Source organism: Heteronotia binoei, chromosome 10 (assembly GCF_032191835.1).
Source record: "Heteronotia binoei isolate CCM8104 ecotype False Entrance Well chromosome 10, APGP_CSIRO_Hbin_v1, whole genome shotgun sequence".
Lineage (NCBI taxonomy): Eukaryota > Metazoa > Chordata > Lepidosauria > Squamata > Gekkonidae > Heteronotia > Heteronotia binoei.
The window spans coordinates 3399563-3427390 of record NC_083232.1 but is presented as its reverse complement, the minus strand read 5'-3'; the positions used below and the strand labels follow the sequence as shown (position 1 = coordinate 3427390).

The following is a 27828-nucleotide window of genomic DNA, read 5'->3' as shown; positions in this document are numbered from 1 at the left end:
TCAAGGCTGTGACAAGCATCATTGAACTCCAAAGGGAGTTCTGGCCATCACATTTAAAGGGACGGCACACCTTTTCAATTCCTTCCCTCCATAGGAAATAATGAAGGATAGGGGCACCTTCTTTTGGGGCTCATAGAATTGGACCCCCTGGTCCAATCTATTTGAAACTTGGGGGGTATTTTGGGGAGAGGCACTAGATGCTAAACTAAAAATGTGGTGTCTCTACCCCCCAAAATAGCCCCCCCCCACAGAGCCCCAGATACCTGCGGATCAATTCTCCATGATTTTCTATGGGAATAAATCTCCATAGGGAATAATAGAGTTCCCAGCAGACATTTTCCTCCCCTCCCCCCCCCCCCCCCCCCGCTTTCTGATAACCCTGAAGATCATGCCGATTTTGGCCCATCTACACTGGCTCCCAGTCGGTTTCCAGGCACAATTTTCCAGGCTGGTATTGAATAAAGCCCTAATACAGGGACCCCTGAACCCTGGACCATGAACCGGGACTGGTCCGTGGCCAGTTAGCAACCGGGCCGTGAGTTGTATACTTATTTCATTATATATTACAATGTAGTGATAATAAAACGACATTGGATTTATATCCTGCCCTCCAGTCCAGATTTCAGAGTCTCAGAGCAGCCTACAATCTCCTTTCCCTTCCTCCCCCACAACAGACACCCTGTGAGGCGGGTGGGGCTGAGAGGGCTCTCCCAGAAGCTGCCCTTTCAAGGACAGAGTCTCAGAGCGGCCTACAATCTCCTTTCCCTTCCTCCCCCACAAATGACACCCTGTGAGGTGGGGGGGGGCTGAGACAGCTCTTACAGCAGCTGCCCTTTCAAGGACAACTCTGCGAAAGCTATGGCCGACCCAAGGCCATTCCAGCAGGTTCAAGTGGAGGAGTGGGGGATCAAACCCAGTTCTCCCAGATAAGAGTCCGCACACTTAACCACAACACCAACCTGGGGTGGGGGAGGGACTGCTCCCCATGCCTAAAAAGCAGGACAACAGCACATTATAAAGAATGTCCATTGGGTTGTAACAGTTTTCGATTCACTGGCTTTATTGATTTTATGTGCATTTCTTGTTATACATCACCTAAAGGCCAACATTGGCCAGGACGAGACAACTCACAAATTTAATAAATAATAATAGTAATAACAATAATAATTGGGCAGAAAGGCAGCACAGAAAACCAGTCCCTGTAAAAACTCAAGAAAACCTGAGCTGAAAGAGCACAGTCATCTCCTGGGAAGAGAGAATGTGAAACGGAAGGAAACGGAGAAGGGCTTTGGCAAGGTCCGGACAGCATGAAGCAACCGCTCTGAAAGCGACTTCCCTCTGCAAGCCGCATCAGTGGCGGGAAACGGGAACGATGCTGAGAGCCTCTTTGCCTGCTCCTCCACCAGCCCCGGGGACAACTCGGCCTCCTCGGCTGCCCAGGCTGGTACTTCACTCAATATGCCCCCCACCTGAGGGCACATTTGCAATGGACGACCCCCCTCCAGGAGGCAGTTTCGGGGTGCACGTGCAATCATGTTCTTGATCCTTTATCTTGATTGTCACTTTCCGAACGTTCCTCCTGACGCGGCTGCGCTAGAGAGGGAGAGAGAATCGGAAAAAATCAGGAAAGCGGCTTTCCTGGATTGATGCTTGCAAATACAAATCAGTGTTGTCTGCTCCCTTCTTCTTCAGTTTGGCATAGTGGTGAAGTGTGCGGACTCTTATCTGGGAGAACCGGGTTTGATTCCCCGCTCCTCCACTTGCACCTGCTGGAATGGCCTTGGGTCAGCCAGAGCTCTAATAGAGAGCCAATTAGGTGTAGTGGTTAAGTGTGTGGACTCTTATCTGGGAGAACCGGGTTTGATTCCCCACTCCTCCACTTGCACGTGCTGGAATGGCCTTGGGTCAGCCATAGCTCTAATAGAGAGCCAGTTTGGTGTAGTGGTTAGGTGTGAGAACTCTTATTTGGGAGAACCGGGTTTGATTCCCCGCTCCTCCACTTGCAGCTGCTGGCATGGCCTTGGATCAGCTATAGCTCTAATAGAGAGCCAATTAGGTGTAGTGGTGAAGTGTGCGGACTCTTATCTGGGAGAACCGGGTTTGATTCCCCACTCCTCCACTTGCACCTGCTGGAATGGCCTTGAGTCAGCCACAGCTCTAATAGAGAGCCAGTTTGGTGTAGTGGTTAAGTGCGCGGACCCTTATCTGGGAGAACCGGGTTTGATTCCTCACTCCTCCACTTGCAGCTGCTGGAATGGCCTTGGGTCAGCCACAGCTCTAATAGAGAGCCAGTTTGGTGTAGTGGTTAAGTGTGTGGACTATTATCTGGGAGAACCGGGTTTGATTCCCCACTCCTCCACTTGCACCTGCTGGAATGGCCTTGGGTCAGCCACAGCTCTAATAGAGAGCCAATTAGGTGTAGTGGTGAAGTGTGCGGACTCTTATCTGGGAGAACCGGGTTTGATTCCCCACTCCTCCACTTGCACCTGCTGGCATGGCCTTGGGTCAGCCACAGCTCTAATAGAGAGCCAGTTTGGTGTAGTGGTTAAGTGTGTGGACTCTTATCTGGGAGAACCGAGTTTGATTCCCCACTCCTCCACTTGCACCTGCTGGAATGGCCTTGGGGCAGCCATAGCTCTAATAGAGAGCCAGTTTGGTGTAGTGGTTAAGTGTGCAGACTCTTATATGGGAGAACCGGGTTTGATTCCCCACTCCTCCACCTGCTCCTGCTGGAATGGCCTTGGGTCAGCCATAGCTCTAATAGAGAGCCAGTTTGGTGTAGTGGTTAAGTGTGTGGACTCTTATCTGGGAGAACTGAGTTTGATTCCCCACTCCTCCACTTGCACGTGCTGGAATGGCCTTGGGTCAGCCATAGCTCTAACAGAGAGCCGGTTTGGTGTAGTGGTTAAGTGTGAGAACTCTTATTTGGGAGAACCAGGTTTGATTCCCCACTTCTCCACTTGCATCTGCTGGCATGGCCTTGGGTCAGCCACAGCTCTAATAGAGAGCCAGTTTGGTGTAGTGGTTAAGTGTGAGAACTCTTATTTGGGAGAACCGGGTTTGATTCCCCACTCCTCCACTTGCACCTGCTGGCATGGCCTTGGGTCAGCCATGGCTCTAATAGAGAGCCAGTTTGGTGTAGTGGTTAAGTGCATGGACTCTTATCTGGGAGAACCGCGTTTGATTCCCTACTCCTCCACTTGCAACTGCTGGAATGGCCTTGGGTCAGCCATAGCTCTGGCAGAGGTTGTCCTTGAAAGGGCAGCTGCTGTGAGAGCGTTACCCTGTCGCTTCCATTGTGTTATAACCATAACCATAACCATAACCAGACCTCAGATTCAGCAGGAGCTCACAGGAGCACAGCTCTTGAACCTTTCTGAGGGTTCCCCTTCCTTCTCCCCACCTACCTACCTTGTCCATTGAACAGGAGGTGCAGCTGCATAACAATCTTTGGATTAGGAGAGTGGGCAGCCAGCCAGCCACCAGGGCCTTTGCCAAAGGGTTGCCAAGTCTAATTCAAGTTTAGTTTAGTTTATTTTAGTTTATTTTCGATTTACATCCCGCCCTTCCCACTAAAGTGGCTCAGAAATATCTGGGAACTTTGGGGGTGGAGCCAGGAGACATTGTGGGTGGAGCCAGGAGACATTGGGGCGGAGCCAGGAGCAAGGGTGTGACAAGCATAATTGAACTCCAAGGGAGTTCTGGCCATCACATTTAAAGGGACAGCACACCTTTTAAAATGCCTTCTTTCCATAGGAAATAATGAAGGATAGGGGCACCTTCTTTTGGTGGCTCATAGAATTGGACCCCCTGGTCCAATCGTTTTGAAACTTGGGGGGTATTTTGGGGAGAGGCACTGGATGCCGTGCTGCAAATTTGGTGCCTCTGCCTCAAAAAACAGCCCCCCAGAGCCCCAGATACCCACGGATCAATTTTCCATTATTTCCTATGGGAATAAGTCTTCATGGGAAGTAATAGAGTTCCCAGTAGCCCTCCCCCCGCTTTCTGATGACCCTGAAATGGGTGGAGGGCCTCCAAACCAGGGGATCCCCTGCCCTCACCTGGGGATTGGCAACCCTGCTTTGCCATGTTCCTAGCAGCCTTCATTAATCCCTGGAGAAGCCCACACCACAGTTTCTCCACTTCTTATGTGATTTTGGGCGGTGGGTGGCTTGCTGGCCTTTTGACTGGGGGGGCAGCGGCCAAAGAGAGCCCCAGGTGAGCGAGGCCTGCTTCGGCTGGCTGGATCTCTAGCCAGCCCAAGCAGGTCTCACTAGCCCGGGGCTCTCCTTTCTTGTGTCTAGTTGCTTTTGGCTGGGGGCATATGTTAATGAGTTATGCTAATGACCTCCACGATCTATTTTTTTACAAAACAGTTCCCCACGATCCCTTCTAGGGTGAACTTACCCGCTTGCCTGCAGTTTCACACAGATACCCGACGACGGGCGTCCCCTGCTCCGAAAAGATGGTTCCGTAACATTCCTTCACCAGCTGCAAAAGAGGAGGCAAAGATGGAAGTTCGGCGGGAGGAAGGGTCAAGGAGGAAAACGGAGAACTGAAAGGAGCCAGAGAATCTTTGGTCCCCGTTGCCTGCACTGAGGTATAGCTGGGAGGCTGCTAGTCCCTCCCCACCCACCCCCATAGTTCGGTTGCTGATGCTAAACTTCCACAAAAGAGAGAGGGAACAGAAACGAAGCCAACCAAGCAAAAACCACTAAAGGAAGTTTAGAGTACTAAAGGGCCAAAGGTTAAAAACATGAATAAAAAGGTAACGGTAGTCCCCCTGTGCAAGCACCAGTCGTTTCTGACTCTGGGGTAACGTCGCAGCATGACGTTTTCACGGCAGACTTTTTATGGGGTGGTTTGCCATTGCCTTCCCCAGTCATCTACATTTTACTCCCAGCAAGCTGCGGACTCATTTTACCGACCTCAGAAGAATGGAAGGCTGAGTCAACTTTGAGCCGGCTACCTGAACCCAGTTTCCGCTGGGATCGAACTCCTATATCTTCCCTCCCCACAACAGACACCCTGTGAGGTAGGTGGGGCTAAGAGAGCTCTGACAGAAGCTGCCCTTTCAAGGACAACTCCTGTGAGAGCTATGGCTAAGCCAAGGCCATTCCAGCATCTGCAAGTAGAGGTGTGGGGAATCAAACCCGGTTCTCCCAGATAAGAGTCTGTGCACTTAACCACTACACCAAACTGGCTCTCTATTAGAGCTATGGCTGACCCAAGGCCATTCCAGCAGGGGCAAGTGGAGGAGTGGGGAATCAAACCCGGTTCCCCCAGATAAGAGTCTGTGCACTTAACCACTACACCAAACTGGCACTCTATTATTGCTATGGGTGACCCAAGACCATTCCAGCAACTGCAAGTGGAGGAGTGGGGAATCAAACCCAGTTCTCCCAGATAAGAGTCCGCGCACTTTACCACTATGCCAAACTGGCTGGAGGGAACTCACCCCGTTGTCCTTGAAGTCACACTTGTCCAGGTTCAGCTGCTCTGAAGGTGGGCAGGTGGTCTCCTGAATGGTGAATTCCATCTCCTGGAGGAACCGGATTGAGGGGTCCTAGCAAAGAGAGAAGTGCCAAGAGGTACCTATGGGTTAATGTTGTTGCAGAGTTTTGCCCAGACCTAGAAACCTCATACTACTGAGTGCACTAAATGAATCTCCCAATAAGTATATTGCAAAAAAGATTTATTTATTCAAGTAGATCCATTCACCTTCTACTCAAAAGGAGAGAGAGAAGCCTAATCTAAAGAACACTTCCCTTATCACAAATAGCTGGCTTATATGGCATCACGTATGGGAGGAATGTTCCCTGGACTGCATGTTTCTAGTCCTCAGTAGAGATCGGCTGATGGTCTGTTCCTTTACAGCAGTGGTCCCCAACCCCAGGGCTGTGGACCGGTACTGGTCCATGGCCTTTTAGCAATTGAGCTGTGAGTTGTATAATTATTTCATTATATATTACAATACAATAATAGTAATAATAATACATTGGATTTATATCCTGCCCTCCACTCCGAATTTCAGAGTTTCAGAGCGGCTCACAATCTCCTTTACCTTCCTCTACCACAACAGACACCTGTGAGGTGGGTGGCGCTGAGAGAGCTCTCACAACAGCTGCTGTTTCAAGGACAACTCCTGCGAGAGCTATGGCTGACCCAAGGCCATTCCAGCAGGTGCAAGTGGAGGAGTGGGGAAATCAAACCCGAGTCCGCACACTTAACCACCACACCAAACTAGAAGAAATAAAGTGCACAATTGTATCATTCCAAAACCATTGCCCCTGGTCTGTGGAAAAATTGTCTTCCACAAATCCAGTCCCTGGTACCAAAAAAGTTGGGGACCACTGCTATAGAGCAGGGATGGCCAAGGTAGCTCTCCAGATGTTTTTTGCCTACAACTCCCATCAGCCCCAGCCAGCATGGTCAATGGCTGGGGCTGATGGGAGTTGTAGGCAAAAAACATCTGGAGAGCTATTGTTGGCCACCCCTGATATAGAGTATCTGGTCACCAGCAGATTTTCTCATCCAGGCCTCAGAAGCCAGGGTCTTTCCCTGATGTCGCCTCCCAGCACTGAGCTTCAGAGGTTTCCTGAAGTTTGGTGTAGTGGTTAAGTGTGCAGTCTCTTATCTGGGAGAACTGGGTTTGATTCCCCACTCCTCCACTTGCACCTGCTGGAATGGCCTTGGGTCAGCCATAGCTCTGGCAGAGGTTGTCCTTGACGGGCAGCTGCTGTCCCTCTCCAGCCACACCCACCTCACAGGGTGTCTGTTGTGGGGGAGGAAGGTAAAGGAGATTGTGAGCCGCTCTGAGACTCTTTGGAGTGGAGGGCAGGATATAAATCCAATATCTTCATCTACCTCACAGGGTGTCTGTTGTGGGGGAGGAAGGTAAAGGAGATGTGAGCCGCTCTGAGACTCTTCGGAGTGGAGGGTGGGATATAAATCCAATATCTTCATCTACCTCACGGGGTGTCTGTTGTGGGGGAGGAAGGTAAAGGAGATGTGAGCCGCTCTGAGACTCTTCGGAGTAGAGGGTGGGATATAAATCCAATATCTTCTTCATCTTCTTCTTCTCTGCTGGTGAGGAACTCCTTCGGTCACTGTGGCCTTGATAGTCCTCTCCACCATAAATCTGTCTAATCAGGGGTGGAATTCTAGCAGGAGCTCCTTTGCTACACACCCCTGATGTAGTCATAATCCTCCAAGAGCTTACAAGGCTCTTTTTTTGTAAGCTCTTGGAGGATTGGCTGCATTAGGGGTGTGTGGCCTAATATGCAAAAGAGCTCCTGCTAGAATTCCACCCCTGTGTCTAATCCCTTTTAAAGCCATGGATGCTTGTTGTGACTTCATTATTTAAATCAATTAATCATTGAGGAAGGAAATACTTCCTTGTGCCCATCCTGAACGTATCACCCATCAACTTCGTTAGATGCCTCCAAGTTCTAGGCTTATAGGAGACAGCGAAAAAAAGTCTATCCACATTCTCAACTTCACACATATTATAATCCACTATCACGTCCCCTCTTAGTCATCTATTTTCTAAACTAAAAAATCCTAAACCTTTCAACCTTTCCTCCTAGAGAAGGTGCTCCAGTCGCCTCATCATCTTGATTACCCTTCCTCCTCTACACTTTGTCTAGCTCTGCAGTGTCCTTTTGAGAGAGGGTGATCAGAATTGTACGCAATATTCCATATGTGACCCACCATAGCTCTATACAGGGCTATTATAATATTGGTTGATTATTTTCCGTCCCTTTCCTAAAAATCCCTAACCTAGAGTTTGCCCTTTTCACCGCTGCAGTACACTGGGTTGACTTATTGGTCAAGGTTTCCACTAACACCCCAAAATCTCTTTCAGTCTCTGTCTCAATCAGTTCAGATTCCATCAGTATGAAATTTAAAGTTAAATTTTTTTTTTGTTCTGATATGCATCCTCTTACTACGCACATTGAACTTGGTTCATCACTTTGCTGCCCACTTCTACAAATTAGACAGATCCACCTGCCGCTCTTCAGAATTTGCTTTGGTTTCCACCATCCTGAATATATGAATATGTGTCATGTGAATCCCAGACCTGGCTTCTACATTGATGAGGCAGGACTTCCATTTACTGAAGCCATGCTGATTTTCCTCTCAGCAGGCTTGTTCTTCAATTTCCTTAATCAGTGCCTTTTTAGTAACAGTTTCTACCATTTACCTGGAACAGATGTTAGACTAACTGGCCTGTGATTTCTTGGAACCCCCTTTTAAAAACTAGACTTGCTTCTTTTCTGTCATCTGGTCAAGAGGCCAGTTTTAGGGACAACTTACATAATATACTTGTTAGTAGATCAACAGTTTCATGTTTTAGTTCTTTAAGAATCCTCAAGTGTATGCCATCCAGATGTGGAGGCTTATTACTTTTCAATTTGTCTAACAGTCCTAGAACTTTTGTCTCTTATCACCTCAACTTGTCTGGGTTCTTCAAGCACGCACCCCTCCCCCAACAGCAGCTCCTGTGTGGGTATGTGCCCCACATTTCCCACAGATAGAGTGGCTCTCTCGCCATACACACCTGGACTGCTTGTGCCACACCTGTGATGCTCTGCTCGGCCTCTTTTCTGCAGGCCTTGAAAGCTCCCATTTCACAGAGGGAAACTGAGGCACAGAGAAAGTCACTCGTTCCAAGCCACCCAGCACGGACTGCACTGAAACATGGACCCCGGTTCAAGTCCCACACCAGCCACTGATGATGCAATGTGAGCTTACCACCCTTGCTACTCACCCACTTGGGATGGGGCTTGGCTTTCAGGAGTCGGAAGCCCCACGCCGTCTCTGACTCTTGGTTGTAGAGGTCGACGGCCAACGAAACAGCCTCCTCGTAGCTGACCTCCTCTTGAGTAGGAGACAAAGCTGCGGCTGCCATGGCAAAGCCAAGCACCAGCAGCATCCGGCTCGCCATCGTCCCTGCTTCTGTGGGTGTCTGCGGGTGCACTGTTTTCAATTCCCTGTCGCCTCCTATGTACTCTGCCTCACCCTGATTTCCTGGAATGGTTGGTCCATAATTCATGCAAATATCCTCAAGTGGATTTTTCCAAAGGGAATTCCCCTGTCTGTATCTGTTAAGGCACTAATGTTTACTGGCCAACTGAGCAGAACAAACAGACCATGAGAAGAGGGAGAGGAGGAATCTCCCAAGGCCTTTGTTCCCTCTGACAAAAAGGGAAATCCCAAAAATGTAGGGCTGTGGGGAAGGAAGCGTGGTGTGCCAATCCAGGAGTGAAGCAATCCATGTTTCTGCATTTAAGATTCTGTGCTGAGCACACTACCTCATTGTGGAGTGTTTCTGAGCTAAGGCGGAACGGAGAAACTAGGGTTACCAACTCTGGCCTGGGAGATTCCTGGGGATTCACAGGTGGTGCCTGTTTTGGGAGGGGGGCGGATTTGGGAAGGGATTTCACCTAGAACCTACGATTTATAGAATCATAGAACCATAGAGTTGGAAGGGACCTCCAGGGTCATCTAGTCCAACCCCCTGCACAATGCAGGAAACTTACAAACACCTCCCCCCTAAATTTGCAGTTGAGCTATTCAAAGCCCTAAAAGACTGTTGCCGTTAAAGTGATGCAGTCGTTATGTCAGCAAATCTGGAAAACGCAACAGTGGCCACAGGATTGGAAAAGGTCAATTTATATTCCGATCCCAAAGAAGGGTAATGCCAAGGAATGTTCATACTCTCGCACGATTGCGCTCATTTCACATGCCAGCAAGGTCATGTTAAAGATCCTACAAGCTAGGCTTCAGCAGTGTGTAGATCGGGAACTACCAGAAGTTCAAGCTGGGTTTCAGAGAGGTACAAAAACTAGAGATCAAATTGCCAGCATTCTCTGACTGGATTACGGAGAAAGCATGGGAGTACCAGAAATATTTCTATTTCTGCTTCATTGACTACACTAAAGCCTATGATTGTGTGGATCAAAACAAACTGTGGCAAGTCCTTACAGAGATGGGAGCACCAACCCACCTGGAAGAGAACCAGTTTGGTGTAGTGGTTAAATGTGTGGACACTTATCTGGGAGATCCGGGTTTGATTCCCCACTCCTCCACTTGCAGCTGCTGGAATGGCCTCGGGTCAGCCATAGTGGTTAAGTGTGTGGACTCTTATCTGGGAGAACTGGGTTTGATTCCCCACTCCTCCACTTGCACCTGCTGGCATGGCCTTGGGTCAGCCATAGTGGTTAAGTGTGCGGACTCTTATCTGGGAGAACTGGGTTTGATTCCCTACGCCTCCGCTTGCAGCTGCTGGAATGGCCTTGGGTCAGCCATAGTGGTTAAGTGTGCGGACTCTTATCTGGGAGAACTGGGTTTGATTCCCCACGTCTCCACTTGCAGCTGCTGGAATGGCCTTGGGTCAGCCATAGCTCTAATAGAGAGCCAGTTTGGTGTAGTGGTTAAGTGCGCGGACTCTTATCTGGGAAACCCGGGTTTGATTCCCCACTCCTCCACTTGCACCTGCTGGCATGGCCTTGGGTCAGCCATAGTGGTTAAGTGTGTGGACTCTTATCTGGGAGAACTGGGTTTGATTCCCTATGCCTCTGCTTGCAGTTGCTGGAATGGCCTTGGGTCAGCCATAGTGGTTAAGTGTGTGGACTCTTATCTGGGAGAACTGGGTTTGATTCCCCACGTCTCCACTTGCAGCTGCTGGAACGGCCTTGGGTCAGCCATAGCTCTAATAGAGAGCCAGTTTGGTGTAGTGGTTAAGTGCATAGACTCTTATCTGGGAGAACTAGGTTTGATTCCCCACTCCTCCACTTGCATCTGCTGGAATGGCCTTGGGTCAGCCATAGACATTGCAGAAGTTGTCCTTGAAAGGGCAGCTGCTGTGAGAGCCCTCTCAGCCCCACCCACCTCACAGGGTGTCTGTTGTGGGGGAAGGAGATATTGGAGATTGTAAGCTGCTCTGAGTCTCTAATTCAGAGAGAAGGGTGGGGTATAAATTTGCAATTCTTCTTCTTCACATGTCTCCCGAGAAGTCTGTGTAAGAGTCAAGAAGCAATTGTCAGAACTGGATATGGAACAACTGATTGGTTTAGAATAGGAAAAAGAGCTTGACAAGGATGTCACCCTGCTTATTTAATCTATATGCAGAGTACATCTTGTGGAATGCAGGCCTGGATGAATCACAAACCAGGACTAAGATTGCCGGGAAAAACATCAACAACCTCAGATATGCAGATGACACCACTCTAGTGGCAGAAAGTGAGGAGGACCTAAAGAACCTCTTGTTGAGGGTGAAAGAGGAGAGCACAAAAGTAGGCTTGGAACTTAACAGCAAAAAAACTAAGATCATGGCATCCGGCCCCATCACACCTTGGCAAATAGAAGGGGAAGACATGGAAGTAGTGACAGACGTCACATTTCTGGGATCCAAGATCACTGCAGATGGTTACTGCAGCCATGAAATTAAAAGATTAAAATTTGCTCCTTGGGAGGACAGCTATGGCAAACCTGGACAGTATAATAAAAAAGTAGAGACATCGCCCTGCCAACAAAAGTCCATATAGTCAAAGCGATGGTATTCCCAGTAGTAATGTATGGCTGTGAGAGCTGGACCATAAGAAAGGCCGAGCGCAGAAGAATAGATACTTTCGAGCTGTGGTGCTGGAGAAGAATCTCAAGAGTCCCTTGGACTGCAAGAAGATCCAATCAGTCAGTCCTAAGGGAAACCAACCCAGGCTGTTCCCTGGAAGGTCAGATGCTGAAGCTGAAGCTTAAATACTTTGCCCACCCAATGAGAAGGGAGCACTCCCTGGAGAAGACCCTGTTGCTGGGAAAGACAGAAGGCAAAAGAAGAAGGGGACGGCAAAAGAGGAGATGGCTGGACAGTGTTACTGATATAACAAACACGAATCTGAGCAGACTTCAGATGGTGGAAGACAGGAGGGCCTGCCGTGACTTTGTCCATGGGGTCGCAAAGAGTCACTCAACTGTGTGACTGAGCAACAAAATTCACAGGATCTGCATTGCTGTCAGATGGCCATCTAGCCTCTGTTTAAAAACCTCCAAGGAAGGAGAGCCCACCACCTCCTGAGGAAGCCTGTTCCACTGAGGAATCGCTCTAACAGTCAGGAAGTTCTTCCTAATGTTGAGCTGGAAACTCTTTTGATTTAATTTCAACCCATTGGTTCTGGTCCTACCTTCTGGGGCCACAGAAAAGAATTCCACCCCATCCTCTATAGGACAGCCCTTCAAGTACTTGAAGATGGTGATCATTTCACCTCTCAGCTGCCTCCTCTCCAGGCTAAACATCCCCAACTTCTTTTCCTCTCCAGACCCCTCGCAACCTTCATTGCCCTCCTCTGGACCTGTTCCAGCTTGTCATATCCTTCTTAAAATGCAGTGCCCAAAACTGACCACAATACTCCAGGGGAGGTCTTACCAGAGCAGAGTAAAGCGATACCATCACATCACGTGATCGGGACGCTAGACTTCTGTTGATACAGCCCCAAATTGCATTGGCCTTAGGATTTGTTTATCATAAAGTTTGACCAAGGAATCTGCCCTTTTCTCCAGGAGAGTGGATCTCTGAAGTCTGGAGATCAAATATAATTGCAGGAGATCTCCAGATCCCATCTGGAGGTTGGCAACTCTAAAAACTCCAGTATTTGTGTTTGCTCCATGCTCCATTCAGTGGAGGTCTCTTCTCCTCTTTTCTGGTATGAACGCCTTTCTTCTTTAGCCCAAGGCTGCATTGTGGAGCCATCAACAGCTGATTCACTTATTTGTTTATCGCATGGCAGAGTTACACACAGTAAGCACATCATAACATAAAATATGTAACCAAGTTGTTACGATGAGTATGCAGACCACTTGGGGAACCCCTCTAAATATGAACATCTAAGTTTTCAATCAATTCAGTCTCATCTGGGGAGCCGATAGAATGGTGATGTTTTCTCTACTTGTATTTTCATATGGAGTGTTGCATATGTATTTTCATGTGGAGCTGGGCATGTTTAGCCTGGAGAGGAGACGGCTGAGAGATGATATGATCACCATCTTCAAGTACTTGAAATTAAATCAAAAGAGTTTCCAGCTCAACATTAGGAAGAACTTCCTGTTTAAAACAATTTTATTTGGTAACATATGGTAACAAATTATATTTCTTGCATCATTAATAACTTCTTTTATCTATCCCATATATTACTTTCTACCCACCCCTCCTGCCGTTACTTGACACCCGCCAGTGTTATTTACTTAAAATACTAATATTTAAAGGTACCCTTAACTAATAAAAACAAAAATTAATATTCTTCTTTTTTCTAAAACTTAATCATTATCAAAAAATGTCCAATGTCCTTTTATTTTCCACTCTTTTTCTACATATCTTCTGAACTTTTTCCACTCCATCTTAAAAACTTCTGAATCATAGTCTCTTAAAGTTCTTGTTAATTTGTCCATTTCACTCCATGTCATAAATTTTACAATCCAATCCCATTACTCTGGTATTTTTTCTTGCTTCCACAACTGCGCATATATAATGTCCTAGCAGCTGAAAGCAAGTACCAAATTATAGTTAAGAACATAAGAATATAAGAGAAGCCATGTTAGATCAGGTCAATGGCCCATCCAGTCCAACACTCTGTGTCACACGGTGGCAAAAAAAAAAAAATATATATATACACACACACACACTGTGGCTAATAGCCACCGATGGACCTCTGCTCCATATTTTTATCTAACCCCCTCTTGAAGGTGGCCATGCTTGTGGACGCCACCACCTCCTGTGGCAGTGAATTCCACATGGAAATCACCCTTTGGGCGAAGAAGTACTTCCTGTTATCTTTTAACCTGTCTGCTCAGCAATTTCATTGAATGCCCACGAGTTCTTGTATTGTGAGAAAGGGAGAAAAGTACTTCTTTCTCTACTTTCTCCATCCCATGCATTATCTTGTCACCCCGCAGTTGACGTTTCTCCATGCTAAAGAGCCCCAAGCGTTTCAACCTTTCTTCATAGGGAAAGTGTTCCAGCCCTTTAATCATTCTAGTTGCCCTTTTCTGGACTTTCTCCAATGCTATATCCTTTTTGAGGTGCGGCGACCAGAACTGCACATAGTACTCCAAATGAGACCGCACCATCGATTTATACAGGGGCATTATCTTTCTATCTTCTATCTTCTTTTGGAAATTTTTCCATTTGTAATCCCAACAGAAAAGTCTCTGCAACTTTCTTAAATTCATATCCCAAGATCTTAGAAATTTCTTGTTGAATCATCTGCCAATACTTTTTTGCTCTTTCACAAGTCCACCACATATGGCAGAAAGAAGCTTCATGTTTTTTACATTTCCAACATCTATCTGGCATCTTGTTGCTCATCTTTGCCAATTTTTTAGGAATCATATACCATCTATACATCATTTTAAAACAGTTCTCTTTAATACTATGACACGTCAAAAGCTTCATAGAATTCTTCCACAAGTATTCATCTGTATTTCTTTATTTATATTAATTGCCCATTTAATCATTTGAGATTTCACTACTTCATCCTCCGTAGACCATTTTAAAAGTAAGCTGGAGAGGCTGTGCGCTCCAGTTCTCCTTTTACCTTTCTTGGAGCTCAGCCTGCAGTGATCAATTTCCAATTCCAAAGTTCAAAAGAGCTTGGGGCTCTTTAGCTTGGGGAAACGTCGACTGTGGGGTGACACAATACAGGTTTACAAGATAATGCATGGGATGGAGAAAGAAGAGAAAGAAGTACTTTTCTCCCTTTCTCACAATACAAGAACCCATGGGCATTCAATGAAATTGCCGAGCAGTCGGGTTAAAACGGATAAAAGGAAGTCCTTCTTCACCCAAAGGGTGATTAACATGTGGAATTCACTGCCACAGGAGGTGGCGGCGGCTACAAGCATAGCCAGCTTCAAGAGGCGATTAGATAAAAATATGGAGCAGAGGTCCATCAGTGGCTATTAGCCACAGTGTATATATTTATATGTGTGTGTGTGTGTGTGTGTATGTATACACACACACACACATATATTGGCCACTGTGTGACGCAGAGTGTTGGACTGAATGGGCCATTGGCCTGATCCAACATGGCTTCTCTTATGTTCTTAAGTTTGATTTGTATCTCTGCGCTTCCTCCCCATTTCCCTGCTTTCCTGTGCCCTTCCCCAACCGGGAGCAGCAAAGAACGGAAGCAGCTTGTACAGGTTGGCTGGGTGAGACGTGTCCTGGCTGCTCTCCTCCCTCCCCACCCCGAAAGGGCTCTAGCTGCCCCTGCAGCCTGTGCAATCTATGGGACTGTCCTCCCATCCATCCAAGAACTTTCTGTTCAGGCTCATGGCGGTGGGAAACAAGGCAGTACGTGGAGCCGGACTAAGGGTCGCTGGGAGCAGGGGGTGGGGCTGGCTGCCCACCCAACTTTAGAAATCTGCCTGCCCACCCACTCAACTCTGCTCAGAGTGCTTCAGGGGAGAGCTTGCTGGCGCCGCTACCTGCTTCATGTGCTGAGGCGGTCGGGGTGAATGGTTCCAAGGGGAGGGGGGAGCCAAGACTTGGGGAGGGGGCCCATAAAATCCACAAGGAGGCTGGGCTCTCTGGGCCCCACGGGGCGCTACGGGCCTGCTCCCCGTTTGTTTCTGAGTCCAATTCAATGTGTCGACGCTGAAAAATAGCCCTGTTTGGGGACCAGCATACTTTACTAACGGACTGCTCCAAAATGAACCTACTAGGGTCGCCAATCCCCAGATGGGAGCAAGGGATCCTCTGGTTTGGATCCTCAGAAAGCGGGGGGGGGGGGAAATGTCTGCTGGGCACTCCATTATTCCCTATGGAGACTGATTCCCATAGGAAATAATGGAGAGTTGATCCGCGGGTATCTGGGGTTCGGGGGGGGGCGCTGTTTTTTGAGGTAGTGGTACCAAATTTGCAGCAAAACATCCAGTGCCTTTTCCCAAAATACCCCCCCCCCCAAGTTTCAAAAAGGTTGGACCAGGGGGTTCAATTCAATTCTATAAGCCTCAAAAGAAGGTGCCCCTACCCTTCATTATTACCTATGGAAGGAATGCATTTAAAAAGGTCAATTATGTTTGTCACATCCTTGCTCCTGGCTCCACCCCCAAAGTCCCTAGATTTTTCTTGAATTGGACTTGGCAACCCTAGAATCTACCGGCATACACTGGTCATTTTTGGAACCCTCGCTTTGGGTTCTCTTGCCATCTGAGACTAGATGGGTGGCGACCCAAGAAAGCACTTCTCAACTGCGGTGCCAAAACTTTGACGCTCCCTCCCCACCCCCGCTTAAAGATTCATTCGTTTCCCTCTGCTGCTTTCTTCCCCCAGAGGGTAAAGACTTATACCCCCGATAACAGTTATTGGCTGTCCTCTTGCATTATAGTGTTATGTGCTTCTATGTTTTTATTGAGTGTTATATATAATGGTAAATGCTGTTTTGATGTTGAACATGCTTTACCATTTTGATATTCACTGCCTTAGAAGCCCTATCTGGGCAGAAAGGCAGCACAGAAAACCAGTATCAACACGAGTAAAAACCCAAGACAGTCTGTGTTGAAAGAGCACAGTCATTTATTGGGAAGAGAGAATTTATTGGGAAGAGCCAGTTGGGTGTAGTGGTTAAGTGTGTGGACTCTTATCTGGGAGAACCGGGTCTGATTCCCCACTCCTCCACTTGCAACTGCTGGAATGGCCTTGAGTCAGCCATATTCTGGCAGAGTTGTCCTTGAAAGAACAGCTTCTTGGAGAGCTCTCCCAGCCCCACCCACCTCACAGGGTGTCTGTGGTGGGGGGGAGGTAGAGGAGATTGTGACTGCTCTGAGATTCAGAGTATAGGAAGGGATATAAATCCAATATCTTCTTCAAAAAAGAGAGCCAGTTTGGTGTAGTGGTTAAGCGTGCGGACTCTTATTTGGGTGTCTGTTGTGGGGGAAGGAGATAAAGGAGATTGTAAGGCGCTCTGAGTCTCTGTTTCAGAGAGAAGGGCAGGGTATAAATCTGCAGTCTTCTTCTTCTGCAGTCTGAGAGCCAGTTTGGTGTAGTGGTTAAGTGTGTGGACTCTTATCTGGGAGAAACAGGTTTGATTCCCCACTCCTCCACTTGCAGCTGCTGGAATGGCCTAGGGGCAGCCATAGCTATCTCAGAGCTTGTCCTTGAAAGGGCAGCTTCTGGGAGAGTTCTCTCAGCTCCACCTACCTCACAGGGTGTCTGGTGTGTGTGTGTGTGGGGGGGGAAGGTCAAGAAGATTGTGAGCTGCTCTGAGTCTCTGAGATTCAGAGTGAAGGGCAAGCTATAAATCCAGTATCATCATCTTCTTAAAATGGAAGGGAAGGGCTTTGGCAAGATCTGCACAGCATGAAGCAATTGCTCAGAAGGGAACTTCCCTTTGCAAGCTGCATCAGCGTTGGAAAATGAAAATAATGCTGGGAGCCTCTCTGTCGGCTCCTCCACCAACCCCGGGCACCGACTCAGCCTCCTCGGCACTGCCCATTCCAGTTCTTCAGGCTATAATAACAGGTTTCTTGCCTCCCGCAATGGGGGATCCTCCTCCAGGAAGCATTCTCATGATCCCCTTCTTGACTTTCCTGATCACTTTCCGAATCCCCCTCCGGACACGGATGTGCTAGAGAGAGAGGAAGAGAATGGGAGAGAATCAGATAAAATCGGGAGAGGGGCTTTCCTGGATTGATGCTAAAAGGTAAAGGTCATCCCCTGTGCAAGCGCCAGTTGGGGTGATGTTGCTTTCACGACCTTTTCGCGGCAGACTTTTTACGGGGTGGTTTGCCCTTGCCTCCCCCAGTCATCTACACAAGCTGGGGACTCCTTTGACCGACCTCGGAAGGATGGAAGGCTGAGTCAACCTCGAGCCGACTAACTGAACCAGCTTCCGCTGGGATCGAGCTCAGGTCGTGAGCAGAGGGCTCCGACTGCAGTGCTGCAGCTTTACCACTCTGCGCCACGGGGCTCCTATTGTTTATTTATGCTAGCAAATGCAAAAATACAGTTGCCAGCAACGTTCCCTCTAAGCTGTGGAGTCGTGTGAGCAAAATGTCAAATCCCCTTCCTGTTATCTCTGTTGCTGTGTTTCTTCGTTCCCTTTTGATGTAGAATGTGGAATGTGTGAGTAACGACGCTTAGTCTGCTGCAGGACCAAAAGTTAACCCGCTTGACCTCCTAGGAGCCTGGGAGATATCTTGGCAGGGCTTTTTTTGGTAGAAACAGCCCAGCAGGAACTTATTTGCATATTCAGCCACACACCCCTGACATCACCATTGTTTTATGCAGGTATTTTTGGTAGAAACAGCCCAGCAGGAACTCATTTGCATATTCAGCCACATCCCCTGACATCACCATTGTTTTATGCAGGTATTTTGGTAGAAAAAGCCCAGCAGGAACTCATTTGAATATTCGGCCACACCCCCTGACATCACCATTGTTTTATGCAGGTATTTTGGTAGGAGAAGCCCAGCAGGAGCTCGTTTGCATATTAGGCCACACCCCCTGACATCACTGTTGTTTTATGCTGGTATTTTTGGTAGAAAAAGCCCAGCGGGAACTCATTTGCATATTCAACCACACCCCCTGACATCGCTATTGCTTTATGCAGGTATTTTTTGTAAAAGCAGCCCAGCAGGAACTCATTTGCATACTCAGCCACACCCCCTGACATCACCATTGTTTTATGCAGGTGTTTTGGTAGAAAAAGCCCAGCAGGAACTCTTTTGCATATTAGGCCACACCCCCTGACATCACCATTGTTTTATGCAGGTATTTTTGTTAGAAACAGCCCTGCAGGAACTCATTTGGATATTCAGCCACACCCCCTGACATCGCTATTGCTTTATGCAGGTATTTTTTGTAAAAGCAGCCCAGCAGGAACTCATTTGCATACTCAGCCACACCCCCTGACATCACCATTGTTTTATGCAGGTGTTTTGGTAGAAAAAGCCCAGCAGGAACTCTTTTGCATATTAGGCCACACCCCCTGACATCACCATTGTTTTATGCAGGTATTTTTGTTAGAAACAGCCCTGCAGGAACTCATTTGCATATTCAACCACACCCCCTGACATCACGATTGTTTTATGCAGGTATTTTTGGTAGAAAAAGCCCAGCAGGAACACATTTGCATATTAGGCCACACCCCCTGCTGCCAAGGTAGCCGGAACTGCCTTTCTGTGCTTTCTTGCTTTTAGAAAAGGCCTGTATCTTGGTACCCAGGTCGTTGCTCAATTCCTTGGATGTTAAGGTGAAAGCTACATAGTGAATGTGTGTGAATGATCTGTAGGCATTAAATTTGAACTGTCTTCATGCCCTAAATTCAGGCACGCTTTTATATGGACGTATGTAACTTCTTATATGGACATATGAAGCTGCCTTCTACTGAATCAGACCCCCCTCGGTCCATCAAAGTCAGTATTGTCTTCTCAGACTGGCAGCGGCTCTCCAGGGTCTCAAGCTGAGGTTTTTCACGCCTACTTGCCTGGACCCTTTTTAGCTGGAGATGCCGGGAATTGAACCTGGGAACTTCTGCTTACCAAGCAGATGCTCTGCCACTGAGCCACTGTCCCTCCCCTAAAGAACATATGAAGCTGCCTTCTACTGAACCAGACCCTTGGTCCATCAAAGTCAGCCTTGTCTACCCAGACTGGCAGCGGCTCTTCAAGGTCTCCAGCTGAGGTTTTTCACACCTACTTGCCTGGACCCTTTTTAGTTGGAGATGCCGGAGATTGAACCTGGGACCTTCTGCTTCCCAAGCAGATGCTCTACCACTGAGCCACAGCCCCATTCATGGCTCTCCAGGGTCTCCAGCTGAGGTTTTTCATGCCTATTTCCCTGGACCTTTTTTAGTTGGAGATGCCGGGGATTGAATTTGGGACGTTCTGCTTACCAAGCAGATGCTCTCCCACGGAGCCACCGTCCCTTTAACAATCATTGCAAGGGTATATAATCTGAGTCTGTGCCACTGTGTATCACTTTCGACACTACTTGGCAACAAGTCAGGGACAGTGTATCCAGATCCTTACCATAATCACTTCTCCAATTCCATGGAGAGTCACCATTATTGAAGGAAATTTGGGAACTTGACACAAAAATCCTATTTTGTGAGCTGCTGGGATTAACGTTGTGAGCTACTTCATAGATGAGTTGGCTCTGGTGTTGCTAGAGCGCTACCAAACAGAGTGGGTGACCTGAGACACTTGGGGTTCCCTCAGTCAAAGCTGTGTGCCCAAAAAGGTCCCATAATGGAGACCAGGAAAACTCCATTCTGGAAGGCCTGGGCTGCATAGGCAAGGCGTGGCTATGAGTGTGTCCCCCTTCCCACTTCTTCTTCAGATGAACGCAGTGGAAAAATACAGGAATGTGCCAGCGTGAATGGGTAATCACATTGCTTATTGAATGTGCAGACTTGGAGCTGCCAGTTCTGGGTTGGGAAATACCTGGAGATTCTTGGGGGGGGGGGGGGCGGAGGGGGGTGGAGCCTGGGAAGGCGGGGTTTAGGAAGAGTTGTGACCTTGATGAGTTATAATACCATCGAGCCCACCTTACAAAACAGCCATTTTCTCCAGAGGAACTGGAGAATCATAATGCCCCTGTTTAAATCGATGGTGCGGTCTCATTTGGAGTACTGTGTGCAATTCTGGTCACTGCACCTCAAAAAGGATATTATAGCATTGGAAAAAATGCAGAAAAGGGCAACTAGAATTATTAAAGGTTCGGACCTCTTTCCCTATGAAGAAAGGCTAAAACGCTTGGGGCTCTTTAGCTTGGAGAAACGTCGACTGTTGGGTGACATGATAGAGGTTTACAAGATTATGCATGGGAAGGAGAAAGTAGAGAAAAAAGTACTTTTCTCGCTTTCTCACAACACAAGAACTCGTGGGCATTCGATGAAATTGCTGAGCAGTCAGGTTAGGGCTGGATGGGCCATTGGCCTGATCCAACATGGCTTCTCTTATGTTATTATGTGACACAGAGTGTTGAACTGGGCCATTGGCCTGATCCAAGATGGCATCTCTTATGTTCTTATGTAACACAGAGTGTTGAACTGGATGGGCCATTGGCCTGATCCAAGATGGCTTCTCTTATGTGACACAGAGTGTTGGACTGGATGGGCCATTGGCCTGATCCAACATAGCTTCTCTTATGTGACACAGAGTGTTGGACTGGATGGGCCATTGGCCTGATCCAGCATGGCTTCTCTTATGTTCTTATGTGACACAGAGTGTTGAACTGGATGGGCCATTGGCCTGATCCAGCATGGCTTCTCTCATGTTCTTATGTGACACAGAGTGTTGGACTGGATGGGCCATTGGCCTGATCCAAGATGGCTTCTCTTATGTGACACAGAGTGTTGGACTGGATGGGCCATTGGCCTGATCCAACATAGCTTCTCTTATGTGACACAGAGTGTTGGACTGGATGGGCCATTGGCCTGATCCAGCATGGCTTCTCTTATGTGACACAGAGTGTTGGAGTGGATGCGCCATTGGCCTGATCCAAGATGGCTTCCCTTATGTTCTTATGTGACACAGAGTGTTGGAGTGGATGGGCCATTGGCCTGATCCAGCATGGCTTCTCTTATGTTCACTTAGAGTGAGCAGTGAAGTGGCCAAGTTTGCGGGTGACACTAAATTGTTCAGGGTGATGAGAACCCGAGAAAATTGTGAGGAACTCCAAGGGATCTGTTGAGGCTGGGTGAGTGGGCGTCAACGTGGCAGATGCGGTTCAATGTGGCCAAGTGCAAAGTAATGCACATTGGGGCCAAGAATCCCAGCTACAAATACAAGTTGATGGGGTGTGACTGACCATGAGAGAGATCTTGGGGTCGTGGTAGATAATTCACTGAAAATGTCAAGTCAGTGTGCGTTTGCAATAAAAAGGCCAACGCCATGCTGGGAATTATTAGGAAGGGAATTGAAAACAAATCAGCCAGTATCATAATGCCCCTGTATAAATCAATGGTGCGGTCTCATTTGGAGTACTGCGTGCAGTTCTGGTCGCCTCACTGCAAAAAGGATATTTTAGCATTGGAGAAAGTCCAGAAAAGGGCAACTAGAATGATTAAAGGGCTGGAACACTTTCCCTATGAAGAAAGGTTGAAACACTTAGGGCTCTTTAGCTTGGAGAAACGTTGACTGCGGGGTGACATGACAGAGGTTTACAAGATAATGCATGGGATGGAGAAAGTAAAGAAAGAAGTCCTTTTCTCCCTTTCTCACAATACAAGAACTCGTGGGCATTTGATGAAATTGCTGAGCAGAAAGGTTAAAACGGATAAAGGAAGTACTTCTTCACCCAAAGGGTGATTAACATGTGGCATTCACTGCCACAACAGGTGGTGGCGGCCATAAGCATAGCCACCTTCAAGAGGGGGTTAGATAAAAATATGGAGCAGAGGTCCATCAGTGGCTATTAGCCACAGTGTGTGTGTGTGTGTGTGTGTGTGTGTGTGTGTATTTTGGCCGCTGTGTGACACACAATGTTGGACTGGATGGGCCATTGGCCTGATCTAACATGGCTTCTCTTATGTTCTTATGTGACACAGAGTGTTGAACTGGATGGGCCATTGGCCTGATCCAACATGGCTTCTCTTATGTTCTTATGTGACACAGAGTGATGGACTGGATGGGCCATTGGCCTGATCTAACAGGGCTTCTCTTATGTTCTTATGTGATACAGAGTGCTGAACTGGATGGGCCGTTGGCCTGATCTAACATGGCTTCTCTTATGTTCTTATGTGACACAGAGTGTTGGACTGGATGGGCCATTGGCCTGATCCAACATGGCTTCTCTTATGTTCTTATGAACTGATCTCTGTTGCCTGGAGATTAGCAATAATCCTAAGAGCTCTCCAGGCATTGCCTGGAGACTGGCAACCCTACATGCCCTGTGACATCTGCCTTGAGTGTCAATGAGAAAACTGGAAGACAATGCAAAGAGCGTTACCCTGCCGCTTCCATTGTGTTCTAAGAGGCACTCGCGCTTCCCTGCATTCTGTTATAGGGTGAACTTACCCCCTCGCCTTCTGTTTCACACAGATACTGGATGACAGGAGCTCCCTGCTCCGAAAAGATGGTTCCGTAACATTCCTTCACCACCTAAGGCACAAAAAGAAGGTTGTGAGAACCAGTTCGGGCAGAAGCAGGGCAAGTCAGGGGCCAACGTCGTCAGGTCCTTCAGAGGGTCTTGGTGGGCAGTCCCCTGCATAGGGCAGAATTCCTTGCTGTCTCATGGCTTTGCTATCAGTAGAGAGCCAGTTGGGTGTAGTGGTTAAGTGTGCAGACTCTTATCTGGGAGAACCAGGTTTGATTCCCCCCTCCTCCACTTGCAGCTCCTGGGATTGCCTTGGGTCAGCCATAGCTCTGGCAGAGGTTGTCCTTGAAAGGGCAGCTGCTGTGAGAGCCCTCTCCAGCCCCACCCACCTCACAGGGTGTCTGTTCGGGAGGAGGAAGAGAGCCAGTTTGGTGTAGTGGTTAAGTGCACAGACTCTTATCTGGGAGAACTGGGTTGAATTCTCCACTCCTGCACTTGCAGCTGCTGGAATGGCCTTGGGTCAGCCATAGCTCTAATAGAGAGCCAGTTTGGTGTAGTGGTTAAGTGTGCGGACTCTTATCTGGGAGAACCGGGTTTGATTCCCCACTCCTCCACTTGCAGCTCCTGGGATTGCCTTGGGTCAGCCATAGCTCTGGCAGAGGTTGTCCTTGAAAGGGCAGCTGCTGTGAGAGCCCTCTCCAGCCCCACCCACCTCACAGGGTGTCTGTTGGGGAGGAGGAAGAGAGCCAGTTTGGTGTAGTGGTTAAGTGCACGGACTCTTATCTGGGAGAACTGGGTTGAATTCCCCACTCCTGCACTTGCAGCTGCTGGAATGGCCTTGGGTCAGCCATAGCTCTAATAGAGAGCCAGTTTGGTGTAGTGGTTAAGTGTGCGGACTCTTATCTGGGAGAACCGCGTTTGATTCCCCACTCCTCCACTTGCACCTGCTGGAATGGCCTTGGGTCAGCCATAGCTCTGGCAGAGGTTGTCCTTGAAAGGGCAGCTGCTGTGAGAGCCCTCTCCAGCCCCACCCACCTCACAGGGTGTCTGTTGGGGAGGAGGAAGAGAGCCAGTTTGGTGTAGTGGTTAAGTGCACGGACTCTTATGTGGGAGAACTGAGTTGGATTCCCCACTCCTGCACTTGCAGCTGCTGGAATGGCCTTGGGTCAGCCATAGCTCTAATAGAGAGCCAGTTTGGTGTAGTGGTTAAGTCCACGAACTCTATCTGTGAGAACTGGATTTGATTCCCCACTCCTCCACTTGCACCTGCTGGAATGGCTTTGGGTCAGCTGTAGCTTTGGTAGGAGTTGTCCTTGAAAGGGCAGCTGCTGTGAGAGTTTTCTCAGCCCCACCCACCTCACAGGGTGTCTGTTGTGGGGAGGGGAAGGTAAAGGAGATTGTGACCGTTCTGAGATTCAGAGTAAAGGGCAGGATATGAATCCAATATCTTTCTCATCTTCTTAATGCTGCCCAGGTTATGTCACGTAAAATAAATGCTTTACCTTTGTGCCAAGATTCTGGCTCCCTGACTATGGGTGGAAAGAGAAGGAGGGAACTCACCCCGTCATCCTTGAAGTCACACCTGTCCAGGTTCAGATGCTTCGAAGGTGGGCAAGTGGTCTCCTGCACGGTGAATTCCAGCTCCTGGAGGGACTGGATCGAGGGGTCCTAGCAAAGAGAGAAGTGCCAAGAGGTATCTATGGGTTAACGTTGTTACAGAGTTTTGCCCAGTCACAGAAGCCTAATACTACTGAGTGCACTAAAAAAAATCTCCAAGGAGGAGAGCCAGTTTGGTGTAGCGGTTAAGTGTGCGGACTCTTATCTGGGAGAACCGGGTTTCATTCTCCACTCCTCCACTTGCAGCTGCTGAAATGGCCTTGGCTCAGCCATAGCTCTGGCAGAGGTTGTCCTTGAAAGGGCAGCTGCAGTGAGAGCCCTCTCAGACCCACCCACCTCACAGGGTGTCTGTTGTGGGGGGAGAAGATATAGGAGATTGTCAGCCACTCTGAGTCTCTGATTCAGAGAGAAGGGTGGGGTATAAATCTGCAATTCTTCTTCTATATTGCAAGGAAAGTAAACTTACATTTGTTCAAGTAGTAGCACAAAGCAGGAGTCCCGTTGCACCTTTAAGACCCACAAAGTTTTTTTTTCAGAATGTAAGCTTTCGTGTGCATGCAGACTTCATCAGTCAAGGAATGAGGTACAGTGAGGGCAATTGCCTAGCGTGATGGGAAGGGAAGGCCCCTGAATTGGGCTCCCGCCCACCCACGACAATTGCTGGTTTGTCTTTCCTCACCGCTGCTGCTACCACCACTGCCAGCCCCCTCCCTTTCCTTCCCCAGCACAGTGCAGCGCATTGCACTGACCCCCAACCCACACAATCGGAGGAGTGATGAGGCTTGACCCTACCTTCTTCACAAGGGCCCGGGCTTCTTCATAAGAACATAAGAGAAGCCCTGTTGGATCAGGCCAGTGGCCCATCCAGTCCAACACTCTGTGTCACATAAGAACATAAGAGAAGCCCTGTTGGATCAGGCCAGTGGCCCCTCCAGTCCAACACTCTGTGTCACATAAGAGAAGCCATGTTGGATCAGGCCAGTGGCCCATCCAGTCCAACACTCTGTGTCACATAAGAACATAAGAGAAGCCCTGTTGGATCAGGCCAGTGGCCCATCCAGTCCAACACTCTGTGTCACATAAGAACATAAGAGAAGCCATGATGGATCAGGCCAATGGCCCATCCAGTCCAACACTCTGTGTCACATAAGAACATAAGAGAAGCCCTGTTGGATCAGGCCAATGGCCCCAACAGTCCAACACTCTGTGTCACATAAGAACATAAAAGAAGCCATGTTGGATCAGGCCAATAAGATTAGAATGGATAAAAGGAAGTCCTTCTTCACCCATCGGGGGATTAACACATGGAATTCTTATGTTCCAAGCCACCCAGCACGGACTGCACTGAGACATGGACCCCAGTTCAAATCTCACACCTAGGGTTGCCAATCCCCAGATGGGGACAGGGGATCCCCCGGTTTGGAGGCCCTCCCCCCGCTTCAGCATCGTCAGAAAGCGGGGGGAGGGGAGGGAAATGTCTGCTGGGAACTCTGTTATTCCCTATGGAGATTTATTCCCATAGAAAATCATGGAGAATTGATCTGCGGGTATCTGGGGCTCTGAGGAAGCTGTTTTTGGGGGTAGAGGCACCAGATTTTCAGTATAGCATCTAGTGCCTCTCCCCAAAATACCCACCAAGTTTCAAATAGATTGGACCAGGGGGTCCAATTCTATGAGCCCCAAAAGAAGGTGCCCCTATCCTTCATTATTTCCTATGGAAGGAAGGAGTTGAAAAGGTGTGCTGTCCCTTGTAATGTGATGGCCAGAACTCCCTTTGGAGTTCAATGATGCTTGTCACAGCCTTGATCTTGGCTCCACCCCTAATGTCTCCTGGCTCCACCCCCAAAGTCCCCAGATATTTCTTGAATTGGACTTGGCAACCCTACTCACACCAGCCGCTGATGATGCAGGAACTCCTTTACATATTAGGCCACACCTCCCTGAAGCAGCCACTCCTCCTGGAGCTTACAGTAGGCCCTGTTCTAAGAGCCCTCTAAGCTCTTGGGGGATTGGCTGCATCAAGGGTGTGTGGCCTAACATGCAAAGGAGTTCCTGCTACAAGGAAAAACCCTGAATATGAGCTATTGGCCTTGCCACTCACCCACTCTGGCTGGGGCTTGGCTTTCAGGAGCCGGAAGGCCCACGCCGTCTCTGGCTCTTGGTTGTAGAGGTTGATAGCCAATGAAACGGCCTCCTCGTAGCTGATATCCTCTTGGGTAGGAGACAAAGCTGAGGCTGCCATGGCAAAGCCAAGCACCAACAGGATCCGGCTCTCCATCGTCCCTGCTTCTGTGGGTGTCTGCGGGTGCACCGTTTTTCGTTCCGACTCGCCTCCTTATATACTCCGCCTTGCCCTGATTTTCTGGATCAGGTGGGTCTGTGACACAGAAACCTGCTGTAAGTGCAAGTTTCTGAGGGCTTCCCCTTTCTGCCTGTTTTAAGACACCAGACTGAGCAAGCAGAGCACGAGGAGGGGGGAGAGGAGGAATTTCCCAAGGCCTTCATTTCCTCCGGCAAAAAGGAAATCACAAAAATTTAGAGCCGAGGGGGAGGAAGCGCGATGTGCCAATGCAGGAGTGAAGCAATCCATGTTTTCGTGTTCAAGATTCTGCACTGAGCACGTAGGACCGATTGCCTCATTGCTGAGCGTTACTTATGTCCCTGAGCTAATGGGGAACAGAGATACTAGGGTCACCAACTATTGCCTAGGGCTAAGCCAGCCTCCAGGTGGGGCCTGGAGATCTCCTGCTTTTACAACTGATCTCCAGGTGGCAGAGATCAGCTCCCCTGGAGAAAAGGGTGACTTTGAAGGGTGGACTCTGTTGCATTAGAGTAGACCATACTGAGGCCCCCCTCTCCCCAACCCCACCCTCTCCCAGATCCACCACCAAAGTCTCCAGGTGGTTTCCAACCAAGATGTGGCAATCCTAACACATAGGTATAGGTTGCAGTCGATTGCAAGCTGAACAGGAGTTGGCCTTTGGATCCAGTGGTGTCTCCATTAACAGACACATCATAGCCAAGTCCCAATCCCACTCACCCAGATATGAGCCAGACTTATGGTTGCCAGCCTCCAGGTGGCACATGGAGATCTCTCATTATTACAATTGACCTCCAGTGCCTTCAGTAATCCTTTTACCCCCTGGTCATCCAAGGGCCCTACTGCCTCCCTA

At 48.5% G+C, this 27828-nt stretch overlaps 1 protein-coding gene across 1 annotated transcript; it reads right to left on the bottom strand.

Annotated features, from left to right (window-relative positions):
- Positions 1 to 1042: 1042 nt before the first annotated feature.
- On the bottom strand, positions 1043 to 26984 carry LOC132578319 (uncharacterized). Its single transcript, XM_060248258.1, has 8 exons — positions 26757 to 26984; positions 24599 to 24706; positions 23020 to 23103; positions 17528 to 17624; positions 8774 to 9033; positions 5459 to 5566; positions 4408 to 4491; positions 1043 to 1593 (listed from the first exon to the last, which is right to left on the bottom strand). Exons 1-8 carry the CDS (start codon positions 26931 to 26933, stop codon positions 1450 to 1452), a joined length of 1062 nt encoding a protein of 353 aa, XP_060104241.1. The 5' UTR covers positions 26934 to 26984; the 3' UTR covers positions 1043 to 1449.
- Positions 26985 to 27828: the final 844 nt, after the last annotated feature.

Bases quoted from the DNA above. Each gene is read 5' to 3' on its own strand.
- LOC132578319 (XM_060248258.1), bottom strand. From the start codon at position 26,933: ATGGAGAGCCGGATCCTGTTGGTGCTTGGCTTTGCCATGGCAGCCTCA. The intron at 9,034-17,527 runs GCAAGAAACCTG...CAACCATTCCAG, and splicing joins AGGATCCCCCATTGCGGGAG to GAAATCAGGGTGAGGCAGAG. The intron at 5,567-8,773 runs GTGAGTAGCAAG...TCTCTTTGCTAG, and splicing joins CCAAGCCCCATCCCAAGTGG to GACCCCTCAATCCGGTTCCT.